This window comes from Pleurodeles waltl, chromosome 10, assembly GCF_031143425.1.
Source record: "Pleurodeles waltl isolate 20211129_DDA chromosome 10, aPleWal1.hap1.20221129, whole genome shotgun sequence".
NCBI lineage: Eukaryota > Metazoa > Chordata > Amphibia > Caudata > Salamandridae > Pleurodeles > Pleurodeles waltl.
Genome location: NC_090449.1, coordinates 24024762 through 24049096, shown reverse-complemented (window position 1 = coordinate 24049096; position 24335 = coordinate 24024762). Strand labels below are relative to the sequence as shown.

The window sequence follows — 24335 nt, the reverse complement described above, 5'->3', positions numbered from 1 at the left end:
TTATACCCCTTTCTGCCTTTGAAGTAGGGAAACATCAAAGGAAAGTCTCTGTTGTTCATAATATCCTGTCTTGCCCGGGCATGTCTACAGACTCACACCAGGGGGTTGGAGACTGCATTGTGTGAGGGCCGGCACAGCCCATTCAGGTGTAAGTGACCAGTCCTTCCTCCACTTCAGCCCAGATGGCCCATCAGGATATGCAGGCTACACCCCAGCTTCCTTTGTGTCCCTGTCTAGAGGGGATTCACCATCAGCCCAACTGACAGTCTGACCCAGCCAGATAATATACAAGCAGGCAGAGTCACAGAAAGGTTTAAGTCAGAAAATGCCCACTTTCTAAAAGTGTCATTTTCAAACTGACAATTTAAAAACCAACCTTACAAAAATATGTATTTTTAAATTGTGAGCTCAGAGACAACAAACTCCAGATCTCTAGCTGCTCCCAAAGGGAAATTACACGTAAAAGATATTTAGAGGCAGCCCCCACGTTAATCAACGAGAGAGGTAGGCCTTGCAACAGTGAAAAACAAACCTGGCAGTATTTCACTGTTAGGGCATGAAAAACACACCAGTACATGTCCCACCTTTAACGTACACTGCACCTTGCCCCTGGGGCTGTCTAGGGCCTACCTTAAATGTATAAAAAGGGAAGGTTTGGGCCTGGCAAAAGGGTACACTTGCCAGATCAAATTGGCAGTTTAAAAGTGCACACACAAACACTGCAGTGGCAGGTCTGAGACATGTTCACAGAGCTACTCATGTGGGTGGCACAATCAGTGCTGCAGGCCCACTAGTAGCATTTGATTTAAGGCCCTGGGCACCTCTAGTGCACTTTACTAGGGTCTTACTCGTAAATCAAATGTGCAAATCATGGAAAAGCCACTTACACATACATTGTACGCACGGACCACTTGCACTTTAGCACTGGTCAGCAGTGGTAAAGTTCCCAGAATACCAAAAACAGCAAAAACAGAGTCCAGCACACAGTCAAAACATAGGAAGCAGAGGCAAAAAGACAGGGGAGATCCCGCCAAGGATGCCAGGTCTAACAATTCATTTTTGACAACGTTTGTATACAGATGTTAAAAAGCAAAGCGGATGAGTGTGAGCCTATTGGTGCCCTAATAGGCAAGCTCTAGCTTTGGAGTGGAAAGACTCAGATTTGACTGCCTGTATGCGGTTCTCCAAGAAGGATCTAACCAAATTCAGCACAGTGCGTTCAATCTCAGCCTTTTCAACCCGTTGATTAAGAGAGGATATGATCAACTATATCAAAGGCGGAGGAAAGATATGAAATATTGCTACCGTCATACACCATTTGCCCAGGTTTGCTACGTGTTCTGGAGTGGGTAAAATGAGAGCAGACACTGTACCTCTTCCTGGGTAGAATCTAAGCTCACATCTTCTAAAGCATTCATTCCCCCCATTATAGTGGGACGGACAATCTGGATGGAGCAGTCCCAAACCTTTGCGATGTATTGTACCATTCCTGAATAAAGTTATCCATCAGCGGAGAGAAAAGTCAACAAGTGCATGCCAAGCGAAGATCTAATGGAGACCCTTATTTTATTCCTTTTAGTGCTGTCTCCATGGCCTCCTCCTTCATTGTGCTAAAAGAATGCCACATTGGGAGGGCGGGGGAAGGGGTCCCACTGCTCTCCAGATCATCATTCTCTTTTACAAGAAGATCTTGGGATACATTTATGTCAGCATGTATCTTGAGTTTTAAAGTGAAAATACCGAAAGCTTATTACAGAAATCTTGTGAACAGGGCAAAGAATGTGTTACTCACATTCGCAGAGACGCTTGGTATCAAAATCAACTTATGTGAGAAGTTACTTACTTCCTCAATCTGTTTAGCTAGAAAATCTGACATTGCTTTCATGATATTGTTTTTTTAATTTGTTAACTGTCTGTTCAATATAATACTGTCCTCCTCCCTGTTGTGTACCTGCCAACATCTTTCTGCTAGTCTAGACCATAAACCTACTGTCAAAGGCCGAGTTATTCCAAAGAGCTCACATGGTTCACCTCCTGGTATTTTGCTCATTGATATGTAGGTTAAAACCACCCCTCTCTAGAGCCATATGTATGTTGTGGGTGAGTGTGTTGCTTTTAGGGTATGCCCCTTTGTTGAAGGCTGTGTTGCGGGGTGTGGAGCTGCTTATAAACATTTATAGTCAACTACCCCTAGTGTTGGGCACAGTAGCACATTTGATTTACATTTAGCTTATTTCACTGTGTTCCCTGGAAGCCCTGATGTTCATTTCTGGTCCTTCATGATTGTTTGTTTTCTCATCCCTCTGCCTGCAGGTAGCGTGAAGCAGTTTGTGCTATTCCTGTACGACTCCATCATATTACAGTACATGGATACCCTGAAGCTGGCTGTCCCATCCCTCATTTACACACTACAGAACAACTTGCAATATATTGCTATTTCCAACCTGCCCGCTGCCACCTTTCAGGTAAGCCCTGCAGTGGGTCTCTCAAGGGGCCCTCGGGCCAAATGTGCATCACTAGCAATTTTAGTCTGTGTTTCGAAAGTAGAAGAGACTATAAGCCACACGTTTTAGCTGTAGTACCTAGCTTTCTAAATGTAAGTACCCTAGAATCTACATATTGCATGATGGTCATCATGGAATAAGTAAATTCTAGAGATAGCTAGTTACCCCATCAACATTTCTACTCCATCAAAAGGGTGTACCAATAGTTAATTTTGGTGTAGTCATCAACATTCGCACTCTTTCCAAGCAAATCTACATATAGGTTGCCCAAGTAAGGAGGCTGTCATTAGTAATCAAACTAACATTCAACAAATCCTGCACAGAATTGCCACAGAAACAGTAGTATTTGGACCAAAGTCCACGTAATCTTCAGCTGTGTTCTTCACACATGTGAAGCCACTCTGTGCCACACTTGTTTGATGATCTAAAGACCCCAGCTGTGTTGATATGGTCTCTTGGAGCAATGGAGCGCTAATCTACTGGATATCCAATAAAAACAAATAGCGTGGTTAAGTCTTTTTAAAGGGAGGAGATAAGCTGATTCCAGATTGCCTGGACAAGACACAATAAATTTGATTCTTGTCTTTCTTGGTCCTCCTAGCTCGAGAAATGATGTAATTGGTGATTAACTGAAACTCTCATGAGTAGATAACAGGATCCATCTATTTTGCCCCACAAACCACTAGACCAAAAAATGACACTTTTATTTCCCCCTCAGAGTTTGAATGAATTACTTCATACTTTGCAATATAATTCTCCCTGGCAGAAGAGCAGTTAGGATCACTAGGAACAGCATTTTTATTTTTTTTATTTTATTATCTGTTTTTGTTTTTCTCGTCTGCAACAGTTGTTGCCCAGCTTATATTTTTGATGTGTTATTCTAAAATTGGTGTTTTTCTTGTCTTTTTAGATATTCTTTTGGTAGATCTATGTTTTTTTCTTGAAGTCTTTTTACTTTAATCTTCTATGTCAGGTATGTCTGGACAAAAGTGCCTGATGGATAATAGGGAGCCACATCCTGTCCCACTTTTGTGCATTTTGTCTGCACTGTGCCACATCTAGTGTCCACTCAAACACTTGCTTCAGATATGGTGTGGCTCCCTCAATAGTCTAGACTCTGCTGGAATGCGGTTACACCCAGAGTGTACCTCCTAAAGCTGTTGTGTCCAGAAGATGTGAGACTATTCATGAGCCTCTTGCACACAAGATCCCTTGATTTCCACAGGCAACATGACTGTGGCTTCTATAGGCCCATTCACATAGATATGTCTGATACACTTATATTGCAATATGAATCAATACATATTATCAGGAAAGACCATGTTGAACTCCTTCCTTTCTCTTGCGGTTATTTAGAAATAGAGTCACAATCACCCAACCCAAAGCTAAAATCCCCATCCGTCATCTTTCATGTCACCTCATCTGTGGGGTATGTTTTTGTCATCAGGCCCAGTCACAGGCTCCAGGTAGTCTTTGGAGAGCACCCCAAGTGTGTTGATGCAGGAATTTTCATGTACTGTTGTGGCGCTGTTGTGTCAGTGGTTTTTGCGGGTCTGGCTGAGCATCACCAAAGTGAACATCCTATCCCACAGTTTGTTCTGAAATGGGCTGTTAATCACGTTTCAGCAGGTTATCTTAATTGTTTGAATGTATGAGGATCATGAGAAAGGTCAAAGTTGTGCCACCATAGTGGGGAGATAAGGTTTAGGGATGGGTCGGGATAATATTCCCTCCTCTATCGTTTGAGTTAAGCCAAACAGTGACTGAATAAATACCCTGTTTTATCTCTCCGCATTTAGGTAAGCTTTCATGATCACATTGTTACCTTAAAAGAATCTTACTTTGACAAAATGTTCACCATTACAGGATTTGGGCAAAGCTTGTCCAAGGGCTGATTAAGTGACCTATCCGCCGTTTGGGTGTTGACAACTTATCCTTGCAGTTAAGCATGAAAATCTAGTTTTCTTACTTACCTTTAGGAGAATTATTTTTCTGATTTCACTTTGTCTTTGTTTAAAATTCTTTCGAAGTGTGGGAGGAAGATGACCAAAGAGAACCAACACTCTAGTGCCTTTTTTGGCTGTCAGATCACTGATAATGTGACGACTGCAAGCAGTGAAAGGCCGCAAAATTCTAAATACTTTCAAGCAGGTTTAGGCCATTTTGCCTCCCCAGACATCATCTTCATCTAGCTCATCCAGACTATCTTTTGTGCCTGGAAAAAAAACAAATTAAGGCAGGCCTTCAACTCTGCCTCCTTGTAGGAAACCATGCTACGTTTATTGCATTTATATTTTATAGAGTACACTTACGCTAAGCTTCTTAGCACTGAGACGGTACATTAAAATGGACTTCTGTGGAGTGAGAATTGTTGATTTTTCTAATTGAAAAGTATCACTTTAATCTCTCTCTTGAACTTTGCTAAGTTGGGTTTTGCCCAAACAATCACAAGAGGGTTCCATATTTTCACTGCAGCAAATGAGTAAAACATGGCCTTGAATGGATTATAATCGACCCTCTGCAGTGCCTTAGGCCCTGTCACATCCCAATCACTGTTGCTAAAAGCTGGCAACATTTATATCCTCCTTCATTCTTGTTCCCGTTGGCATTGATGACTTTTTCCGTTTGGAAGGACTTCGTGCACAACAAGGTTGAAATCTTCATGATGGCCCGGTTGGCGTGGGGCAAGTTATTGCCATCAAGAGAACATGTATAAGTGTGTTCAGCATATCCTGAACATATTTTGGTGGAATCCTTCTTTAAAGACATGTAATGGACTTTCTGCTCTTCCTACAAACCCAGGAGAAAGCATCTTTGGAGGCAGTCTCCGGCTATAGAAAGACAAATGGACATAGCGCTTCCCAGGACCCTTAACTCTTACATGGAGTGCATTAGTATAAACGGAACCATTTGTTCTGGCTTGAATACATCTTCAGGTGCTTATGGGGAGGAACATTTCATTTTGACTCTTCCTTATGTTGGGGATAGGCTGACTAAGCTCGACTCCAAACAACGTTACATCTTAATCAGAGATAGCAAGGGATGCTGCAGGCTTACTTAATGTCCCTGTTAAATGAACAGTCTTCAATTTTAAAACTGTAGAATCTATCACAGAGTCTAAATATAATGGCCCTTTACTCCCAGCATTTTTTGGCATGCCTGCAGTGATGGCACATTGAAAATATATCTCCTCTCAAGAATCCAGTGTTTGCGATAAAGTTCCTGCAGGTTAGGCTGTAGTTTTGGCAGCTAAATAGAAGAGCCTTTAAGTTGGCTGGAAGCCTTTTGCCTACAGTGAGAGGATCAGTCTAATTGGGAAGAACTCAGCACTCTCAATGCTTCAGCCTTAAGGGAAGCAGGTTGTAAAATTGTGGTGGGCAGGCATGAAAGGCCCTGTGGGCTAATCCACCATCGTCTCAGTTGGTGGTTCAGTAAAACTTAATCTGCTATTGTGCCCACGCAACACCCTTCTTTGGAACACAAGCAGGTATGCTTGACTTGCGCAATATAGTGTTAAAAGCAGGCTGGTTAGAGAACAGATCATAAAGGAATAACATACACAACATAGATACAGACAGGAATATTGGTGTTTGGTCTTAAATCTAAAGCAGGACTTTACATGTGTAGCCATTTGGAGTGATTTCTGGACAGTTTGTTTTGTATAACCCCAATGTTCAAGTCTGCATCTATGTTGTGTATGTTATTCCTTTATGCTCCTCTGTTTTCTACATTTGTTCAATATTTTGAGGTGTTTCTTGTGGACTGTGTAATAACTTTATGGAAATCCTGAAATCTTAAATATGATATAAAAATAAGTCAACACACTCAGGATTAATGTACTGAATTGTGTGTGATTCATAGTCTGTGGAGGTCTGCTTTGCTCAATGTGTACAATTATTGATCCCTCCCTCATTTTGGCCCTACTTGTGTATCTCTGTGCTCATAGAGACATTACAAAGTAGGGCTTCTCCAAGACCTGCAGTACCATTGGTCTCTGCCTTTTCTCTTAAGATAACAGCCCCCAGGCTCCTGAAAAAAGATAAAGCCTTTGAATAAGACCCGGTTTATTTGAGGCAAGACTGAAGCTGGATTTAGATATAGTATCGACTATCAGAGAAGAAGGGGCGTCTGCGCCAGAGGACGGTCCAAATAGAAGAAGAAAGCAAAAGATGATGCAGTGGAAAGAAAGGTTTGTGTTACTGCAGCTGTGGCTATTAAGACTACAAGTGCTTGAGTACTTCTCAGGAGGGATGGCAGAGCACTGTGGGAGTCTCTTACCTACTTTTGCAGATGATCTCCCAAAGGGAGGAGACACCAGTTTTTGGACCTAATTTAATGAACAAACAGTTTCCAAGCCACACATCGGTATAGGACTGATTCTGCAGATCTAGCTGTCAGAGTTTTGTCATGGCATTGTATTCTGTAATCCACCCTAGCTTTAGCTGACAACTCTGAAACCAGATGCGCAGATTAAGATTATGGATCTCCCTTTTCTTGGAGCAGTCCTACCTGAGCCTCACACAGATGATGGGATGGAATGCTTGAAGTAGGAGGCGGGAAACCTTACTGGCGAAAACCTTGGAATTGGAGCAAAAGAAAAGGTTTTACCGATCCCAGTACAGGCGAAGGATGCCAGACACCAACAAAGGTTACAGGATTTTTCCTTTCAATCCCCATGGTCAGGGACAGCATCAGTCCCAGTATCATCGCAGAGGCAGTCAAGGAATGGGCAAACAGCCACAGCATTCTTACAGGTCAGGCGTCTGTGCACAATCCATACATCCCCTTCCTCTGATAACCACTCTGGTGAGAGTGAGTGTATCACACCATCTGGAGAGGGGAGGTTGTAACTACTGACAGTTTGCTCTTGCAGATCGTTCAGGGCGGCTACACTATCCAACTCAAACCTTCTCCACCACTTATACCTCCAAACCAGTGCGGAAACGTCATTTGCTGCAGTTACTAAAGAAGTAAAATCTCTACTCCAGAAAGATGTAATAGAACCAGTTCTTCCATCTCAAAGAGGAAACAAAATCTATTCCAGACATTTTCTGGTTCCCAAGAAGGGCCCCAAACAGTAATTCTGGCCGATTCTTGACCCACAACAGGCTACGAAGTGCATCAAGAAACAAACGTTTGGGATGTTGACCCTGCATCAGCTGTACCCACAACTTAAGAGGGGAGGCTGGATACGTTATGTAGGTCCACAGTATGCTTACTGTCACATACCAATGGAAGTAAAGCACAGAAAGGTCCTAAGATTCATAATAGAAAAGGCTCAATATCAGTAGAGGCCTACCTTTCAGACTGAAATCTGCCCAGAGAACATTCTCCATGTGCATGTCTACATTTATCCCTAACTGGATGACTGGTTGAGAAAGGCCTGGTCTGCTCATCAGACACATTTGGATTTTAACACTATGGCCAACTTATTACGACGCCTAGGCTTATGCATCAACCTTGAGAAATCAAATTAGTCTCCAGTGCAGCTTCTCCACAATCTGGGAGCTGATCTTTCCGCTCGAATGGTAGAAGTGTGTCCTTCACAGAAAAGAGGATGTACCACTTTGCCCAAATGCCACTGATTGCTGCAAACACCACATCCAACGGCTGAACAGATGTTATCCCTGCTGGGGTCAATGGCATTATGCATTTTCCTATCTCCAAAGCCAGGCCTTCACATGACACCATTACAACAGTACCTAGAAAATTATTGGTCCCTATCCAGAGACAACTGGGAAGACAAATTACTTCTCACGACACAAGTCAAACATTCTCTAATGTGGTGGTGTAAGGGAAGCAGTCTCTTAAAGGGAATTCCTTTCCATCAGGATCTGCTAAGCCAAACTATTGTGGCAGGTGATGACGTGCTCCTCTGCAAGATCTTGCTGTGCAAGGACTGTGGTCAGACACTCAACATCTTTACCACATAAAGGTCCTTCAGCTGAACCGCCCATCTAGCCTTGAAAGTATTTGCTCCATCTCTGACTTTGAGCACGATCTTGATGCAAATGGTCAGTACAAGAACTAAGCACTGTCTAAACAAGCATGGGCCTACCTCCTAGCAGGATGCCCAGGCGCGTCGGGTACCCTGATAACTGATTTCCAAACAGGGTGTTTTGTTTCCACTTCTGTTTGTATTAGTGAGTTTCTTTCTGCTCTGTGAGCACCATCCAGGAGTTCGGAGTTTGGTCCGCTTGATCTAAAGTAAGAGACTCCCTCAAGAGATCTGGTAGAATCTAAACAATCTGAGATGCCCATTGAAGTCTAATACATGTGTAATGCAAAATAAATTGTAGCCAGCAAAAAATTAAGAGTGCAAATTCATAATTTCAATGGACCAACGCTTCGCTGTCTGAGCTGTTGGAACATACAATGCTACATTCACTTCAGTGTTATCTGTCTTGTATACATTTTCTATGATGCTGCAAGTGGGGAATGTAACGTGGTAGACTGTGAAACTCACAATAACTTCTAACGAGCAGATGCCTAGCTCTTCTTGTGGGAGGAATGCAGAAAGACCTTGGAACCTAGATACAGTGACATGGTTGAATGCTTACTTCACCAAGTATGTAGTTTTACTCTTGTGTATGCCAAGTTCAGCATGAGGCTTCCCTTACTTGAGCAGTCGGGCTTAATGTGTAATGTTCAGTACTGAAATGCAAGATGGCAGAACATGTGAATGTGCAATAATGGGAATGTGGATTTAAAAGAATAATACAAAAGACTATCATAGCACTTCATGCAGGAGTAAAAATGACTTCACTGGGATTTTCACTCTTAATGAATCCCGGCAAGTCTTTATGAGGACCGATTTGTTTCTCCATCACCCCTGGCCAGACTTTTGTGGATTTCCTTGTTTCTTGTGTGTAGTTTGTGATGCAGGTGGGTGCCCCTAGAATGAATGTTTCACTTCCTGTCCTTTTGTTTTTTAATTCGGATGTTAGTTTAGGGTTGGAATCTTTTACTCCTATGGCCATGTGTGGCTGATGGCATACAAAACTTTAGTGATTCTCCTTCTTTTGTCTAGGATGCGCCATGCCTGTTTGAGTGTTCAGTGTGCACCTCCTCATCTTCTCTTATCACTGCTCTGGAAAGAGGCTTCAGTCCAGACCAGTGCTCCTCGCTGCTCTTCCTGGGTGGACTTGCCAAAGATGGCCACTGTGTCTACACTAGTACTTGCTACCACAGTGTGATCCTGCCAACTCCTTCTCCGTGACACAGCTCTTCTTTTATGGTCGCTGGGAAACCATGGCCCTCTCTTCTTGTTTCATTCAGTTTATGGCAGCATTTGCTTGTTTGAAGGCCCCCATGGATAAGGCTTGGAGAGATCTCACTTCAAGAACTTCTCCATTGGTCCCCTACGCTCCACTTTTGACATGTAGGCGATCTGAATGAATGTATAACTTGGTGATCCTGGGCCAGTGTCACAAACACATTCTTTCTTCACTATGCAGGCTTGGAACAGGTCCCTACACCTGTCTTTGGTCAGATTGTGCTGTCTGTAGCATGTACAATGAAACACAGAGGAGCGGCTTTTACGTCATGTCTCTGACCTGTACTGTTTGAAGATCATATGCCTGCCTATGGATGTTCTAAGTTAATGTCTGCACTATTGGCAGTGAGGTGTCGTGCACCGATTCTGGCTCTGTGCATGGTTGTTGAAGATGTTAGTGACGTGGTCTATCTCTTTCTATATGATGCAGTTCCTCTATACATACCTTTAGGACATCCCAGTGTAAAACTAAGAATAGGAGTGCTGGGTACAGCGCTTTATGGGAGTCCATTGACTCTAGAGGCTCCTATATGCACAATTATTTTTCTTTTCACAATCTTGATACCGTAGTAGGATTCTGTTCCGCTCCCAGTGAAGGAGTATGGCTTAATGGTCATGCCTCTTGCCCTGGACTGAGACCATACTCCTTGTTCAGCCTCGAATCTGTGGACCACAACCTACCAATGTTCAACGGAAGGTGAGCTGAAGCCATGCGAGGAGAGCCAGGCCTCCAACACCGGAGTAGGAATTGGTCCAATGGTCCACCTTGCGGATGGCCAAAGGGCATATTAGATGCGTTACAATGCCCCAGTGCTGTGGTTTCCTAACACCCCCAGGTGGAAAAAAAAATCATTGGGCCTCCCCTCAGAATTTTTCCACAATTATTCTACTAAGTTGGAAATATTTAAATATGTCTTGACTTATTTGCTCATTGTAGTTAAGTTCTGTTACCGTTTAAAAATGCAATAAATTATTTTCTTCTGAAAACAGAGCACTGTTATCTGCATAATGCATCTTTGGGCCTGAGCCTGGCGCCCCTTCTGGGATCACTTGAGGCCCCCCTAGGGGAGGCCCACCCCCCCAGTTTAAAGATCCCTGCCCTAGTGGGTCATATCAGGAGCATCCATGACAGAAAAGTGCTTAGCAATAGAGGCTGCCCCTAAGCTGCTTTGACACCAGAGTAATTCAAAGCAGTAAAAGTGCAACAAATACAGCGATTCCCGTTCCTACTGAAAATCATTCATGTCCTTGTGTGGTGTTTTATCTGTTCTAACCGGTTTTAATTAAAAAAACAGCCCGGAAAACCTAGTTATAGGTCGGCACCTGGTCATCTGCCTAATACCTGTAGATGGTGATCTCCTATTGCCTCAGACCTCTGTTCATCCAGCCTCTTCCCAGCACTCTATGCTGTACTGACCCCTGTTTGTGAGCAAAGGAGGCTTCTATTGGAGATAGACCTGGTTCAAAGAGCGTTTATCCAAAGTGTACCTCTTGTTGGCTCTGATGTTAGAAGACCCTTCCATTGTAGCCTGGCTTGGATTCCCACTCTGTATTTTTCGAGTCTGATGCCATTTCTCTTGAGTAACCTTATCACCTCTGGTTTCACACTTCCCTTGTTCTGCTGCTGCTTAGTGACTTGTATCAACCAAACAAGTAACTGAAGCGAACCTCCTATTGCACAGCGAGGTGTCACCACTCCAGTTCCAACACTTTTGTTTCTGAGGCATTTCACACTCTGGCATCGCCAGTCAGGAATGTGAGAGGATATGTTTTTACTGAACAGTCAGAAAGTTTGCTTTTTAGGAAGTCGCTTAATTTAAAATACACAGCCCGAGAAGGGTTTTTGACTCCATAGCATGCGTAGTGGTCCTGCAGTTGACGATCTTGTCTTCGCCTGTGACCGCTGGCTGTTTTGTTTTTCAGGTCACATACCAGCTGAAGATCCTGACGACAGCCATCTTTTCCGTGCTAATGCTGAAGAAGAGCCTGTCCCGGCTGCAGTGGGTGTCCCTGGTGCTGCTCTTCACCGGCGTGGCCATCGTGCAACTTGAACAGACCGGCAGTAAGAAGGTACAAGCTGCAGACCAGAACTATCTTGTGGGCCTGGTGGCCGTTATTGTCTCATGCCTCTCGTCCGGCTTCGCAGGAGTCTACTTTGAAAAGATCCTGAAGGGAAGCTCGGCCTCAGTCTGGCTGCGCAATGTTCAGCTGGGCATTTTTGGCACCAGCCTGGGACTGCTGGGAATGTGGTACAATGATGGGGCCGAAGTGGCTGAACGCGGGTTCTTTTTTGGGTACACGCCCTGCGTTTGGACAGTGATTTTTAACCAGGCATTTGGCGGCCTGCTGGTGGCCGTGGTGGTGAAGTACGCAGACAACATCCTGAAAGGCTTTGCCACCTCTTTCTCCATCATTGTCTCCACCGTGGCCTCTGTTTACCTCTTCAACTTCCACATTAACTTACTCTTCACGTGTGGCGCCGGACTGGTGATTGGAGCAGTTTACATGTACAGTCTGCCCAAGACGCCTGCACTGGCACTGCCGCTCTCCTCCGAGAAAGAAGGATTCCTGCCAAAGTCAGTGCTGGTGAAGTGAGACTTCTCTCATTCTTCTTCTGAACTGCTCCCTCCTTCTCCTCTAGACACCCTTAACCCTGGAGCCTGCTGCTCACTAACCTCCTTTCATACACCACTACATTCTCTTAACTGCATCAACAGATTAACCTTTCCAGCCTACTAAATCAGTGATCTCTTCTGGAAGGGAAGTATTTTCCAAGCCATAGGTGACCTGCTTTTAAAGGTCTCCATGTTGAGAAGCAGTGGGGCTACGAGGGAGCAAAACTGAGTGGAGCAGGTTTAGGAAGGAACCTGCCTCTGAGATACTGCCTGGCAATGGCTTTTCTAGAGAGACAGACAAAAGTGGGGAAAGGGGATGACAGATGTGTGCTTGAATCCTCCTCCAGTCGTGTCAAATAATGACATTGGATACTGAGGCTTGTGCCCCCTCTTCTGTCGTACCAGCTGAAGTGCTACCAGCGCATAGTGTTGAACTGAGGCGGAGCTTGGTGGCAGCCATCCTGGGGCTTGGAGCCCATCACCCAGTGAGCGATCTCTGCACCTCGCGGTCATGGGAGGTGAAGCTTGGTGGCAAGCTTCACAAACTCTGGTAAAGGTTTATCAAACTGATAGTTCTGCTGACTGTATTCTGGCTTTCATAGCCGTCCTTGGGAAGCTGACCACAAGTCCCTCAAACAAGCACTGGCTTTGATCACAATTAAGTTATACTGAAATTAGATTTGTCAGCTGCTGCTGGGGAGGGTTGTGCAGGAGTGTACATGGTGCCAGGGCCAGACTTACACAGCCCACAGAACCTGGCAGTCATGCATTGCATTTGGGCTGCCCCAGGTAGTCCAAGCTGGCTGCTGCTGGGTGTATCTCTTGCAGTGCTGCCTGGCCATCGAGTGGTGCCTGCTTCCTTGTTTAGATGTTTTACAATGCCCCTCAGCAAGTAACAGCCCATCATACATAAGCATGCTAAGGAATCCCATCTGTCAATCTACCCTGATGCCATCCCCCATCAAAAGGGCTCAAGTGGGACTGGAGCAGGCACCTGCGGATAACAGTGTTGCTGTCCCAAAAGAGAGTAAGAGTTCCTTCCCACATATGGGAACTGGTGTTAGTATTTTTATGATCGGCGCGTTTGCCCTCACCACCTCCACCACCCCATTGCCTCTTCCGTTGCAGGTCTTTATTGATTTCCTAAGCTATGTTTGTGCTGTTTGAGATGCAGGTCTCCTGTATAATGAGTGACTCTGCTGGGCTGCGAGTGACCAAATTGGCACTGGCATTTGTATTAGAGGAAAATACAATGGTAGGTGGATAAGAGCAGAGAGGATCTTAACACATTTGCAGTGCCAAAGCACCAGTGACAACACAAACTGACCACCAGTAAGCACATATAGGCGAGAACATAAAAATAAAACCGCATAATCACAAAATATAGAGAGCAAGTCACTTAGCAGCTCATGGGCAAGACAAAACACCCCCACCGCCCACAAAATACTGGAACCAGGAGAAGCGTGCCCATGGAGACACACTCTTGTGCACTCCTCCAGAGAATGCCTATCACTGAGAAAAATGATTACACTCACATTGCCAACCAAGGTAGTATGACTGAGAGATACATCCACATATGCAAGCCGGAAAGAAAATGTACTCCAATGTTAGAATGCATGCAGGGAGCTGAGAAGCAGACAAAGAGTAAAGACAAGAAAACAAAAAGACACGCCCATACAAGAGAAGTAGAAACACACTGGACTGTGGAACAAACACAGGGCTAGTCCACGATCAGAAAAAAGATAGGACTGATGGGAAACACAACCAGTGTGACGAGGGCCGTAGAACGATGATTGGGCCAGGAAGACACACTGAGCGAAGAGCTGGAAGACTTTAAAATTTGACAAAATAACACACAGTCATAAAAAGATAAAGGAGGACATTTCAGACAACTTTTTAAAAAGCCAGGAAGTGGTAGGACTAAGGAAATAGTAGACAGTATGCAGAGGCTAGAAATGGGAGGGTTGAAGAGACCACATGCACATAACTGGCCTAGGGCAAGAAAAGGGCAGGGCAGACATAATGTACGGTCACAGAGTCAGCTCTGGTTTAAATAAAAGAAGCCTTGGAGAGAGATGATACATGCTGCAAGGTCAGACTACGGCCCCCTGCGCACCATAACCCACCTCAGCGGAGGACCCCCAAAGGCGTAGAACTGAAGAACAACACAGACAGCCACATCTCTGCCCTACAGCCCCTTCACTCCCCATCCAAATGTCACCAAATCATGAACACATTCTCCGGTCAGTGCCACAAAATGTTTCATTCCCCCCCCCCCCCCCCCCCCCAAACCATCATTCCTCACTCACTGCTAGTTAAGGCACCAATGCAGAAATGCCAGGAGCAGCTATACTGGGGTCATTTGTTCTTTCTTTAGCAATCAGCAGAGGTTGCGGGCACCTCCACTCTAATCAATGAACAATCAATGGGGTCTATCTGTGGTTATTGTTACGGGGATGAATAATGTTCAGTGTTGGAATTGTTTCATTATGGATACTTGTGCCAACACCTTTCAAAAATAAATTTATTTCTATTTGTTAAAGAGTCAAGTGTTGCTGCTTTTGCAGGGGACGGTATGTTTCATTTTCCCTCCAAGTGACCAAGAGTACACCAGTGAGGCCTCTCCTAAGCTTCCAGTTGCCCTTCATCAGCAGAGGCTGAGGGAAGCCCTCAAGCGACAGTTCCGGACCATACCTTGGACATGAATGGGAACTAAAGAGCGCTGCCACCGGTTCAGAACAAGTTGAAGGTCTTTCACCATCTTCGCCTTCAGGCCTTTAACCATCAACTATGGCTGAGCTGTCTTCATTCATTACTGGCTCAGATCATAGCAGCTGTAAGCCTGTTCACAGCTTGGCTGTGCCCCTTTCATTTATTACTGTCAGCTCTAGGCTGTTCACATCTAGGCTGTGCTCCCTTTTTTCATTACTGTTTCAGATCATAGCAGCTGGAAGGCTGTTCACCTCTGGGCTGTGCTCCCTTCTTTCATTACTGTTTCAGTTCATTGCAGCTGGAAGGCTGTTCACCTCTGGGCTGTGCTCCCTTCTTTCATTAATGCTTCAGATCATAGCAGCTGGAAGGCTGTTCACATCTAGGCTGTGCTCCCTTCTTTCATTACTGTTTCAGATCATAGCAGTTGGAAGGCAGTTCCCCTCTGGGCTGTGCTCCCTTCTTTCATTACTGTTTCAGATCATAGCAGCTGGAAGGCTGTTCACATCTAGGCTGTGCTCCCTTCTTTCATTACTGCTTCAGATCATAGCAGCTGGAAGGCTGTTCACATCTAGGCTGTGCTCTCTTCTTTCATTACTGTTTCAGATCATAGCAGCTGGAAGGCTGTTCACGTCTCAGGCTCTGCTTCATTTATTAACCGCAGTGTGTCCAATTATGAAAGCCTGGAGGTCTTTTAGTGTCAGATTGTAACTCCATCTATCTTCTCACAGGTTCATTCCCCCACAGACTACACAGCTTTTCACATGGATGGCCATTGTTCAATTCTTTAGCGTTCAGTATGAGACCTGAGCATGAGCGCTGCCCAGTAGGCACCCTGGCACTCGACTTGCCCACTCAGTTTCTTTATCTCCGTTTCTTTTCTTCACCTAGGTGGGCAAAGTAGTGTGGCTGTTCCCTCTAAATTGAGAAGCTGTCTTCTATGAAAAAATAGATCCTAATTCTTCAAAGCCATACCTGTGGCGGAAGGGTACTATAGCGCTACAGCGTAAAACAGCAGATGTACCATGTACTGCCAGTTACCAGATTAGACGCTAATATTTCAATCTTGAGCCAATATGGCCTGTAGAAATCTAGAGTCCCCTTCTACAGTCATAAATCCTGTTATAGATGGTAGCACCACCTTGGGGAGAGTACTGTAAATACACCCTTGTTGCATCCACACTTGACAGGTATGGTGTCTTCCTACTACTTACATTGGAAGGTTACTTGCTGCTAGGATGTGGTCTCTGTCTTAGATAACATAAACTGCTTTCTACTACTTTACCCAAAGTACCAACATTGGTTGAATTCCAAAAACCAGTGCGATTCTAGGTTTCAAAAATACACAATAGTTCATTACTATTTTGTTTCTAAAACTAATAATATCTTGTAAAAGTATGAACTTTCTTGGAACTTCAGGAAAACACAAAGGGCTGATGTAGCGAAGAAGTTTACAGTGCAACCCTGGGAACATTTGCTGGCTTTGAGAAGACATTGGCAGTGTACGACTTTGTAGTGCAATTCACGGTTGGCATTGTGAATGCAGTTTCCAAACTCTGATCTTCTATCAGAGGTCTTAAAGTGTTCATCTTAAGTCATATGGTAATCAGCTGCAAGATGGAGGCTGTCCATGGTGGACAACTTCCACTGTGCATGTGACCGCTGCCACCTGTAGGGTGACCACACAGTGATCCAGTGGATCTCGGGGTGCTCCCTCTTGATGTCATCCAGGACAATAGACCTGATTTAGGTGGGAGACTCCTGATTTTTTTAAGCCAAAATTGACTTTATTGTGGCTGTCTCCTGCCTGAAATTGCCTCTGCTTCTGTAGACATCAATGGAGAAAATATATTCTCCCGTTTATTTATTTTTTAATCTCCCACTTTCCTCTTTTAAAATGTTGACGTGTCTAGTGTTACTTTCTGAGCGGCAGAGGTTGCAGTGCTGGTACCTTGCAGAAGCAAGCATAGACTTTTCACGAAGCAAAGGGTTGGTTCTTATTTCACTGCACAAAGGTATGCATTATTCTGTTATAAACCTGTTGTTAATAGAGCTCCACATCCATAAGCGAATTGCACATTAAACCACTTCAAACAGACTCGCACCCTTGTTAAAAAGTGGATCAATTGCTTTAAAGCTTACATTACTCTTCCAAGCCCTCACCTGGAGAGTGGCAATTCTTACAGTTATTTAATTTTCCTTGTTAATATTTAAAATCCATATATTCAAATAGAGCATGACATTCTGGGCTCTTATCACAAACTGCATTCTGTAGTGTTTAGTAGCATTAGAATAGTATGACTACCGGACTGCAATATGCTATTCATAAACCTTCATGCGGAGCTGTCTGCTTCCCGAGTCTTTTATGTGCCACTCCGCGCTGTGGAGATCTCCTCACACGTATGTATACGTTCTAGTAGTACATGCGGGAGCAAAAGGGGGAGTGGCTGGAAATGGGCAATACTTACTACTTGAGGGGGAGGGTTTTTTGCAGGACTTAAAACAGATTAAGGGAGAACTAGGAAGGGGCATGCCCCCACTCACAAAAGGGTAAACCCATTGCTATTCACAGACTGCGCTTCTGTAGTTACTGCAGCCAGAAGGACCAAAAACGGTCATAAATTTACATCAAGTACCACCAATAGCTACTCACAGGTAATACAAGACCCTCCCATAGAGATAGGACCTAAAAAACAAAAACAAAGGAAATAATGTTAAACTAAATTCATGCATGTAAACTTTGTTAAAATATGTATATTTTAATGTTAAAAAATCAAAGTGAAATAATACTTAAATATTATTTCAATAAAAAAATTAATAAGCTTTTTTCAATTTAAAAAATAAATGTAATTTTTTTACAAAATAAATTAAATGCATTTAAATTAATTCTATCCATATCTTTAGTGTGTAATAAATAAATATAAACATTTTACTTTAGGTTGTTTTTTTAATAAATCTTAAACACCTTCAATATAATATACTTAAAATGTTTAATTGAAAAAGTAGTCACATTTTTTAAAATGCATAAATGTTATTTCGAACAGACTTTTCAGAATTTCCCTCTACTTTACCGTAGGGACCCCCCAATTGTAGAAGTCTCTGTCAAGTGTGCGTAACATTAAATACAATTGTAGAGTCACCACTAACAGTAACTTTACAATTCCATATCACGTTTTTACTGACACCACCCCCTGCTCAAGTGAGAAGAAATGTGTAAGTCTAAACCTTTAAGTAGTTTCACATTCGGAAATGGTGAGTGTCCAAAAATAGTAAAAGTACTCAGAAGTGTAGTAGTAAACTTACACGTGCAGATTTTACCTTTAGTTTACCCTTGTGAACAGGGCCATATACATTTGACTTTAAAACGTGCCCTTTTTATGTAGTGGCAAACCATCTGGCCTGCTTCTGTTTACTTTGTCACAAATCTCCATTTAAAACACAGCCTCCGATTCTTGATTTCATGCATATTTATAAAGTTCTGAGGATTGCCTAACAAGGTATCCAGTAGAAAGTATTCTCGCTAATCCCCCACCCCACTTGATGTTGGTCACTGAACTGCCACTGCATTTCATTGTTGTAGTATCTTCTATTGTGATAAACACAGTATTCTTGCTTAACAATAATAGTTTACTGCCCTTAACTTGCTGGTCCCAAACACATCACTGCTCCCTACGTACACTTGCAGTAAGTGATCTAACATTTTAAAAAATGCACCTTAAAACTGCATTTCACAGTAAAGAGTGCTCTGAAATGACAATTGGGTTTAAACTGCAGAAAGGTCACTTCTCCCAAAAATGATTTCAAGATTTCAAATATGCATGTTACAAAACACATCACATTATTACATCAACATTTTAAAATCCGTCTTCATTTGTACATGAAGCAGAGCTCATCTCACTCATGCCACAATAATTTCACTTCTGTTGTTGCGACAGTGAACACTGATTCACCAAAACAGCACAATAACATTTGGGTATCATTAGCTGGAGCACTGCTTATCTTCCGCTAACCCTAGACCTTTGAAGCAAAAACTGCTTGATGATGGGTACTTGCTTTTATACCATGAGCATAATGCAAATGAATAAGATAGCAAAGGGGTGTATTTCAACCAAAACTGTTCCAGTTTGGGACACTGGTGATCAATATTCAGCAGTGAGTAGACTCGATTGAGAGGCATATGGTGAAGAAGCAAACACCCCAAGAAGAAAAGCCTTCTCATGGACCAGTCATGGAAGACACAGAGAGCCCATACTGTTGCTGGCATGTCATGCGGAGGAATACGTGATCTAGGGCCTGATTTAGAGCTTTGCAGACAGGTTAATCCGTCGCAGTGGTGACGGATATCCTGTTGGCCGAACTCTAAATCACATAGGACAGACTGGGATTTAGATTTCGGAGGATGGGATATCCATCACTGTAGAGACAGAGTAACCCGTCCGCTAAGTTCCAAATCAAGCCCACAGCCCTCCTCCGCAGTGCCAGGGATTTAGCCAGTATTGCATGTAAAAATTGTGTGATTGCAGAGCCAAACCTAGAAACCAAACTATATAGTAAACATGCTTATTGAGAACATGCTGCAAAAACGATGCTCATCAGGAGGGTGAGGCCGTGCTGTAAAGGATCAGAAGAAATTATTTGCAGGTTTACGTTTTGAGATGTGACGAGACATCCTATACTCATTTACAAAAATATTAGGAAAACTGGCTTAATGGTGTCTAACAGTCTTTTCTCCACACCTGTGCAACTCCTCTGTACCAACATATGCCACCATTTGTGACGCTGGTGCACACAGTGGCAGATGGTTCAATGTAGATCTTAGAAGAGGGAGGAAGAGGCATGCTGTTGCACTTTGGTGACAAAAGACACTACCTAATAAAGAAGTAGCAGAGCTATGTGACAGTGACTGCCTGAGTAAAGTTTGTGAAATGTTATTGTATTGTATTGTACTCGTATTTATATAGCGCTTACTACCCCTGACGAGGCGTTGAAGCACTTTTCGATGAGTAGCACGCTACTCTGGAACCCAACAAGAATTAGTGATGGATTAGTATCGTTAAATGATGAGTACAGTTTTAGTATTATTGTTACTTTAACTTTCAGACAGACCTTCTCTGTACATGAGGTGAAAGGGGAATTGACTCCAACACTGTTCTTTCCCATGAACTCCCAGATTTTGTATACAAGTTACCTATGTAGACTTAATGGCTCTTTTTCTATTTTCAACTATGTTTATTAGGTTCTGCAGAACAAGCATAAATAGAATAACAGGTACCAAAATCCTAATCTACTAGGGGATTGCAATTATTCCGTTGATTAGCTGGTATACAACGTAGACTTTGAAACTACTTCAGGAGGCACATGGCCCGATTCACAAACTGCGCTGTTGAGTAAGCTCACACTTTTGAGTACGTTTGCCACTTTGTGGTATTCACAAACTGCACTTTTGTAGTAATTTACACTTCTGTAGTATGTCCAGCACTACACTTGGCCAACCACTGATACTACAACTTCTTCCCATAGGAAATATCGGAGGGAGGGGCTTAAAATAAAACCCAACCGGAAATAATGTTAAAATGTATGTACATACATACATGCACATATGTAAATGTGGGTTTGTGTGTATGTTTTAACATTAATTATGTACTAATATTGAGTTTATGTATACAGGTGGTAGCGTTGAGGAATCAGAAGATGTATGCCTGTCATAGGTTTTTTAGTGTAGCAGGTATCCTGCTTTTTGTTTTAGACATTATACTAAACTTTCAGGTATGAGTTTCTTGTGGTTACATTTCATCTTCAGTTTGTAGCTCCTTTCACAGATGCTTGAAAGCCATTAATATTGCAAACTTCATTGTGAACATTACATTTTCTGACATGCTTCCTTCTGAATAACCTCCCTTGCCCATAAGATCTTTTCCCCTTAAACAGGATGGTTCTTTCCCCATTGGGTAGCGGGTCAGCCTTTGATTATCCCTCATCCAGCCCTGCCCTGATGTGACTTGTGATACAGAGCAAGAAAGGCTGTTCTTGGTAGCTTCCTAAGATCCAACTTCTCTGAGGCTGCACAAGACAGAGGCCATATTATAAAGAAGGCCCTAAGTCAGGTTCATTAAGAGAGAGACAGTCTTTCACAAGCCAACGTTGCTCTTAGGTTTTTCTACCATACCAAATCGCGGGGTGAGCATTCTGTTTTTAAAATGCAAATTTCATTCTGTCCTCCTCCAACCACAGAGAAGCTACCTGACTTACTTTTCCACCCAGTAGATGGAGATATGCTCCAAGGAGAGGTGTTAGCAAATCCTCCATGGTAGCGATGCCCTAATTTGCTTATTGCCTATACATTTATGGTCCACAATGGGTTCTGCAAAATCTCCCAAAGAAATATGCACCAAAGACGCGTCAATCACATGCTGCCAATGTTCTTTTGGAATTTCCGAAAGCATTCTTTCTATCCTATCCGGGATATATTGCATATGTATAACGTGAAGATTTGGTTGTGGGGTCTTACTCTCTCAAATACCGCCTTGGGTCCAGTCAGGTAAGTTTACGTAACCTTAAACTCAACCCTGGGTAGCTGTGGCTGCGTGCCATAAGGCTTAGCAAAGGAACTATGTGTATTACATTTAACAGCACCAAACAACACAATAAGAAAATCACACAACAAGAAAGAGACAAAACAACAATTTATAAAAATAGACCATATTTTAATTAATTTTTAGAGCCCTTGATCATCAAAATCCACTGGATGGTTCTGGAGATATTAATTTTTTAAATATTAAATAACTTTTATATCAACCACAAACCAGCATTGCTGAACAAAATGGCAGAACAGAGGTCTAGGAGGCCAGTAAGTATACTTTGGACAGTTACCTAGCCACCAGAGCGTCTTTGAAGCATAATCCAAACTTTATAGGACAACCACCATAGACGACAATTGAGTTGTCTTAATGCTGAGGGATGCAGGTAAAAGATGCTCAAGAATGATCCTGATGCTGTGTGTTTGATGGGGGTCAATTTTGCATGAGTCTTCGGTCCGTGGGTGAGGTGGCGTGACTTTAGCCACAGCTCTTGGAGTCCCACAAAATCGTCTTTGCAACGATAGAAGAGCTGCTACGGCAGCCATTCTGTTTCTGATGGATACAACTACCTGTGGATTCCTCACCTTATGAATTCGATACTTGCGCCAGCATCCGATGGAAAGTCTTCTTCCTAGCTGTCTACGTCGACGAGGATGTCATAATGGCACGGCTCCACGTGACTCAGTCTGACGTCAGCGTGCCAATAAGATGTCCCCGTCGGCGTACTAACGTCAGTTTTCCTTTTTCCGTGCATTCGACTTCAACGGTTTTTCTTCCTGGCCCGTTGGTTACTGTAGCGATCTCTTCAGGTTACAATGTCGCCTCCGAAGAAGTCCGGGTTTAAGCCGTGTAGGGAATGCGGGGGTCGGATGTCAGTGACCGACCCCCATTCGGATTGTATTTTGTGTTTGAGCTCTGAGCATGATGTGGAAGGCTGTTCTTCGTGCCAGAGCATGAATCCGAAAGCTCTGAAGGAACGAGAAGCGAAGCTCTTCTTGGCCAAGGCAAAGAAGAAGGAACACAAGAAGGTTTCTTCCCATGCTTCTCCCCAAAAACATAAGAAGCGCCGTCATCATGACCCCAGGCGCAGTCATAACTCTCGGCGACGGTCGGAGCGGAGCCGATCGAGGAGTCGTTCGAGGTTGAGGTCTCGTTCGTCACGGCGCCAGAAGACGTGGGAAATGAGTCCTACGGTCACGCCTCAGCCAGAGAGTCCGGGGTTTCACCGGCGCCTTCAGTCTATGAGGCCACTCAAGGTAGTCCTCGTTTCTCACCGGCGCCGAGGGATCCTGATGTTCCCCAGACATCTACACAGCAGTATCCAGCGTTCCCGACTCCAGGGACGGATCCGGCCGCATTTTTGAATGCGATGTATGCTATGTTTCAAGCCATGGCCCCTGCTGGTGCACCGGCGGGTCCCACGGGGCCATTGGCATTCAGTTTGGGCTCGCCGGCGTCGTACAGGGCTGCTCCATTCATGCCCTTCTGCCCTTCAGAGCCTGGTGGTCTGGCGCCGGGGGTTTCCCCTGGTAGCAGTCCTTCGCCTGGGACCGTGGATCCGTCGGCTTCTCGTCCGACTCCTTCTCCGCGCCATCCGGCGACATTGGTGGCCTCATCCAGACTGGCTCCATCTCCTCCACATTCGGCATCGAGGAGGTCATCTGCCGACTTCGGGCCGGCGCCGGTTGAATCCGAGAGACTTCCGGAACCAATTCAAGGTCTGAGATCATCGGCGTCGATGGAGTCCTTGTCGACGCCGGCTCTGGAAACGCATTTAAGATCTCGGAGGAAGGCGTTGAGGCTTCTGGAGGAAGAGGAATACAGAAGGCTTGAGGAAGGTGAGAAAGAGCCTTCTGATGATTTTCAAGGACTTGCCACTGCAAGTGGTTTGGATACTTCCCCGGAGTGGGACATTGCTTCTCCGGGGGAGTTTATTGAGGAGGCCTCCTCTTTCCATGCTGTGGTGAGGAAGGCGGCTGACTATCTGGATTTGCCTTTGTCCTCGGCAGAAGTCAAGACTAACTTGCTCACAGAGGTTCTTCATCCTTCTTCCTCCAGTGCTGACCCCTTGTTGCCTTTTAATGAGGCATTGACTGAGCCTATTATGGACCTGTGGAAAAAGCCGGTGACATCTCCTGTGGTGAACAGGGCAGTGGCGAGAAGGCATAGGAGTGCCCCAGGAGATCCATCATTTCTGTCTTGTCACCCGACTCCGGAGAGTTTGGTGGTTCAGGCATCATGTTGTGCAAAATCTGCCCCCGGTACATTCCCTGGTGTTCCAACAGACAGGGAATCCAAGAGGATGGAGCAATCCTCGAAGAAAATCTTCTCTTCTTGCAGCATGGCCCTGAAAGCTACCAACTCCACTTGTGTGCTAGGCAGATACATTCATGCCTTAATGGACTCTGCGAAGGAGATGGCAAAAGATCTGCCACAGGAAGTGCAAAAGTCTTTTGGGGCCCTTTTCTTGGATGCACAAGCGGCTGCACAGCAGATTATTCAATCTGGCCTGGATACTACGGATTCTATAGCCAGGGCCATGGGAACATCGGTGGCTACGAGAAGGCATGCCTGGCTAAGGTCTTCGGGTTTCTCGTTGGATGTACAATCCACCTTAATGGACCTTCCATTTGATGGGGAAAAGCTGTTTGGG

At 44.1% G+C, this 24335-nt stretch overlaps 1 protein-coding gene across 1 annotated transcript in view; it reads left to right on the top strand.

The window, feature by feature from the left end:
• Positions 1-24335, top strand: part of SLC35A2 (solute carrier family 35 member A2) — a 142865-nt gene that overhangs the window by 78333 nt on the left and 40197 nt on the right. Inside the window, exons 3-4 of the mRNA XM_069209503.1 lie at positions 2314-2465; positions 11704-12356. Coding sequence (XP_069065604.1) covers positions 2314-2465; positions 11704-12356 — 805 coding nt within the window. The remainder of the gene's footprint in view (positions 1-2313; positions 2466-11703; positions 12357-24335) is intronic.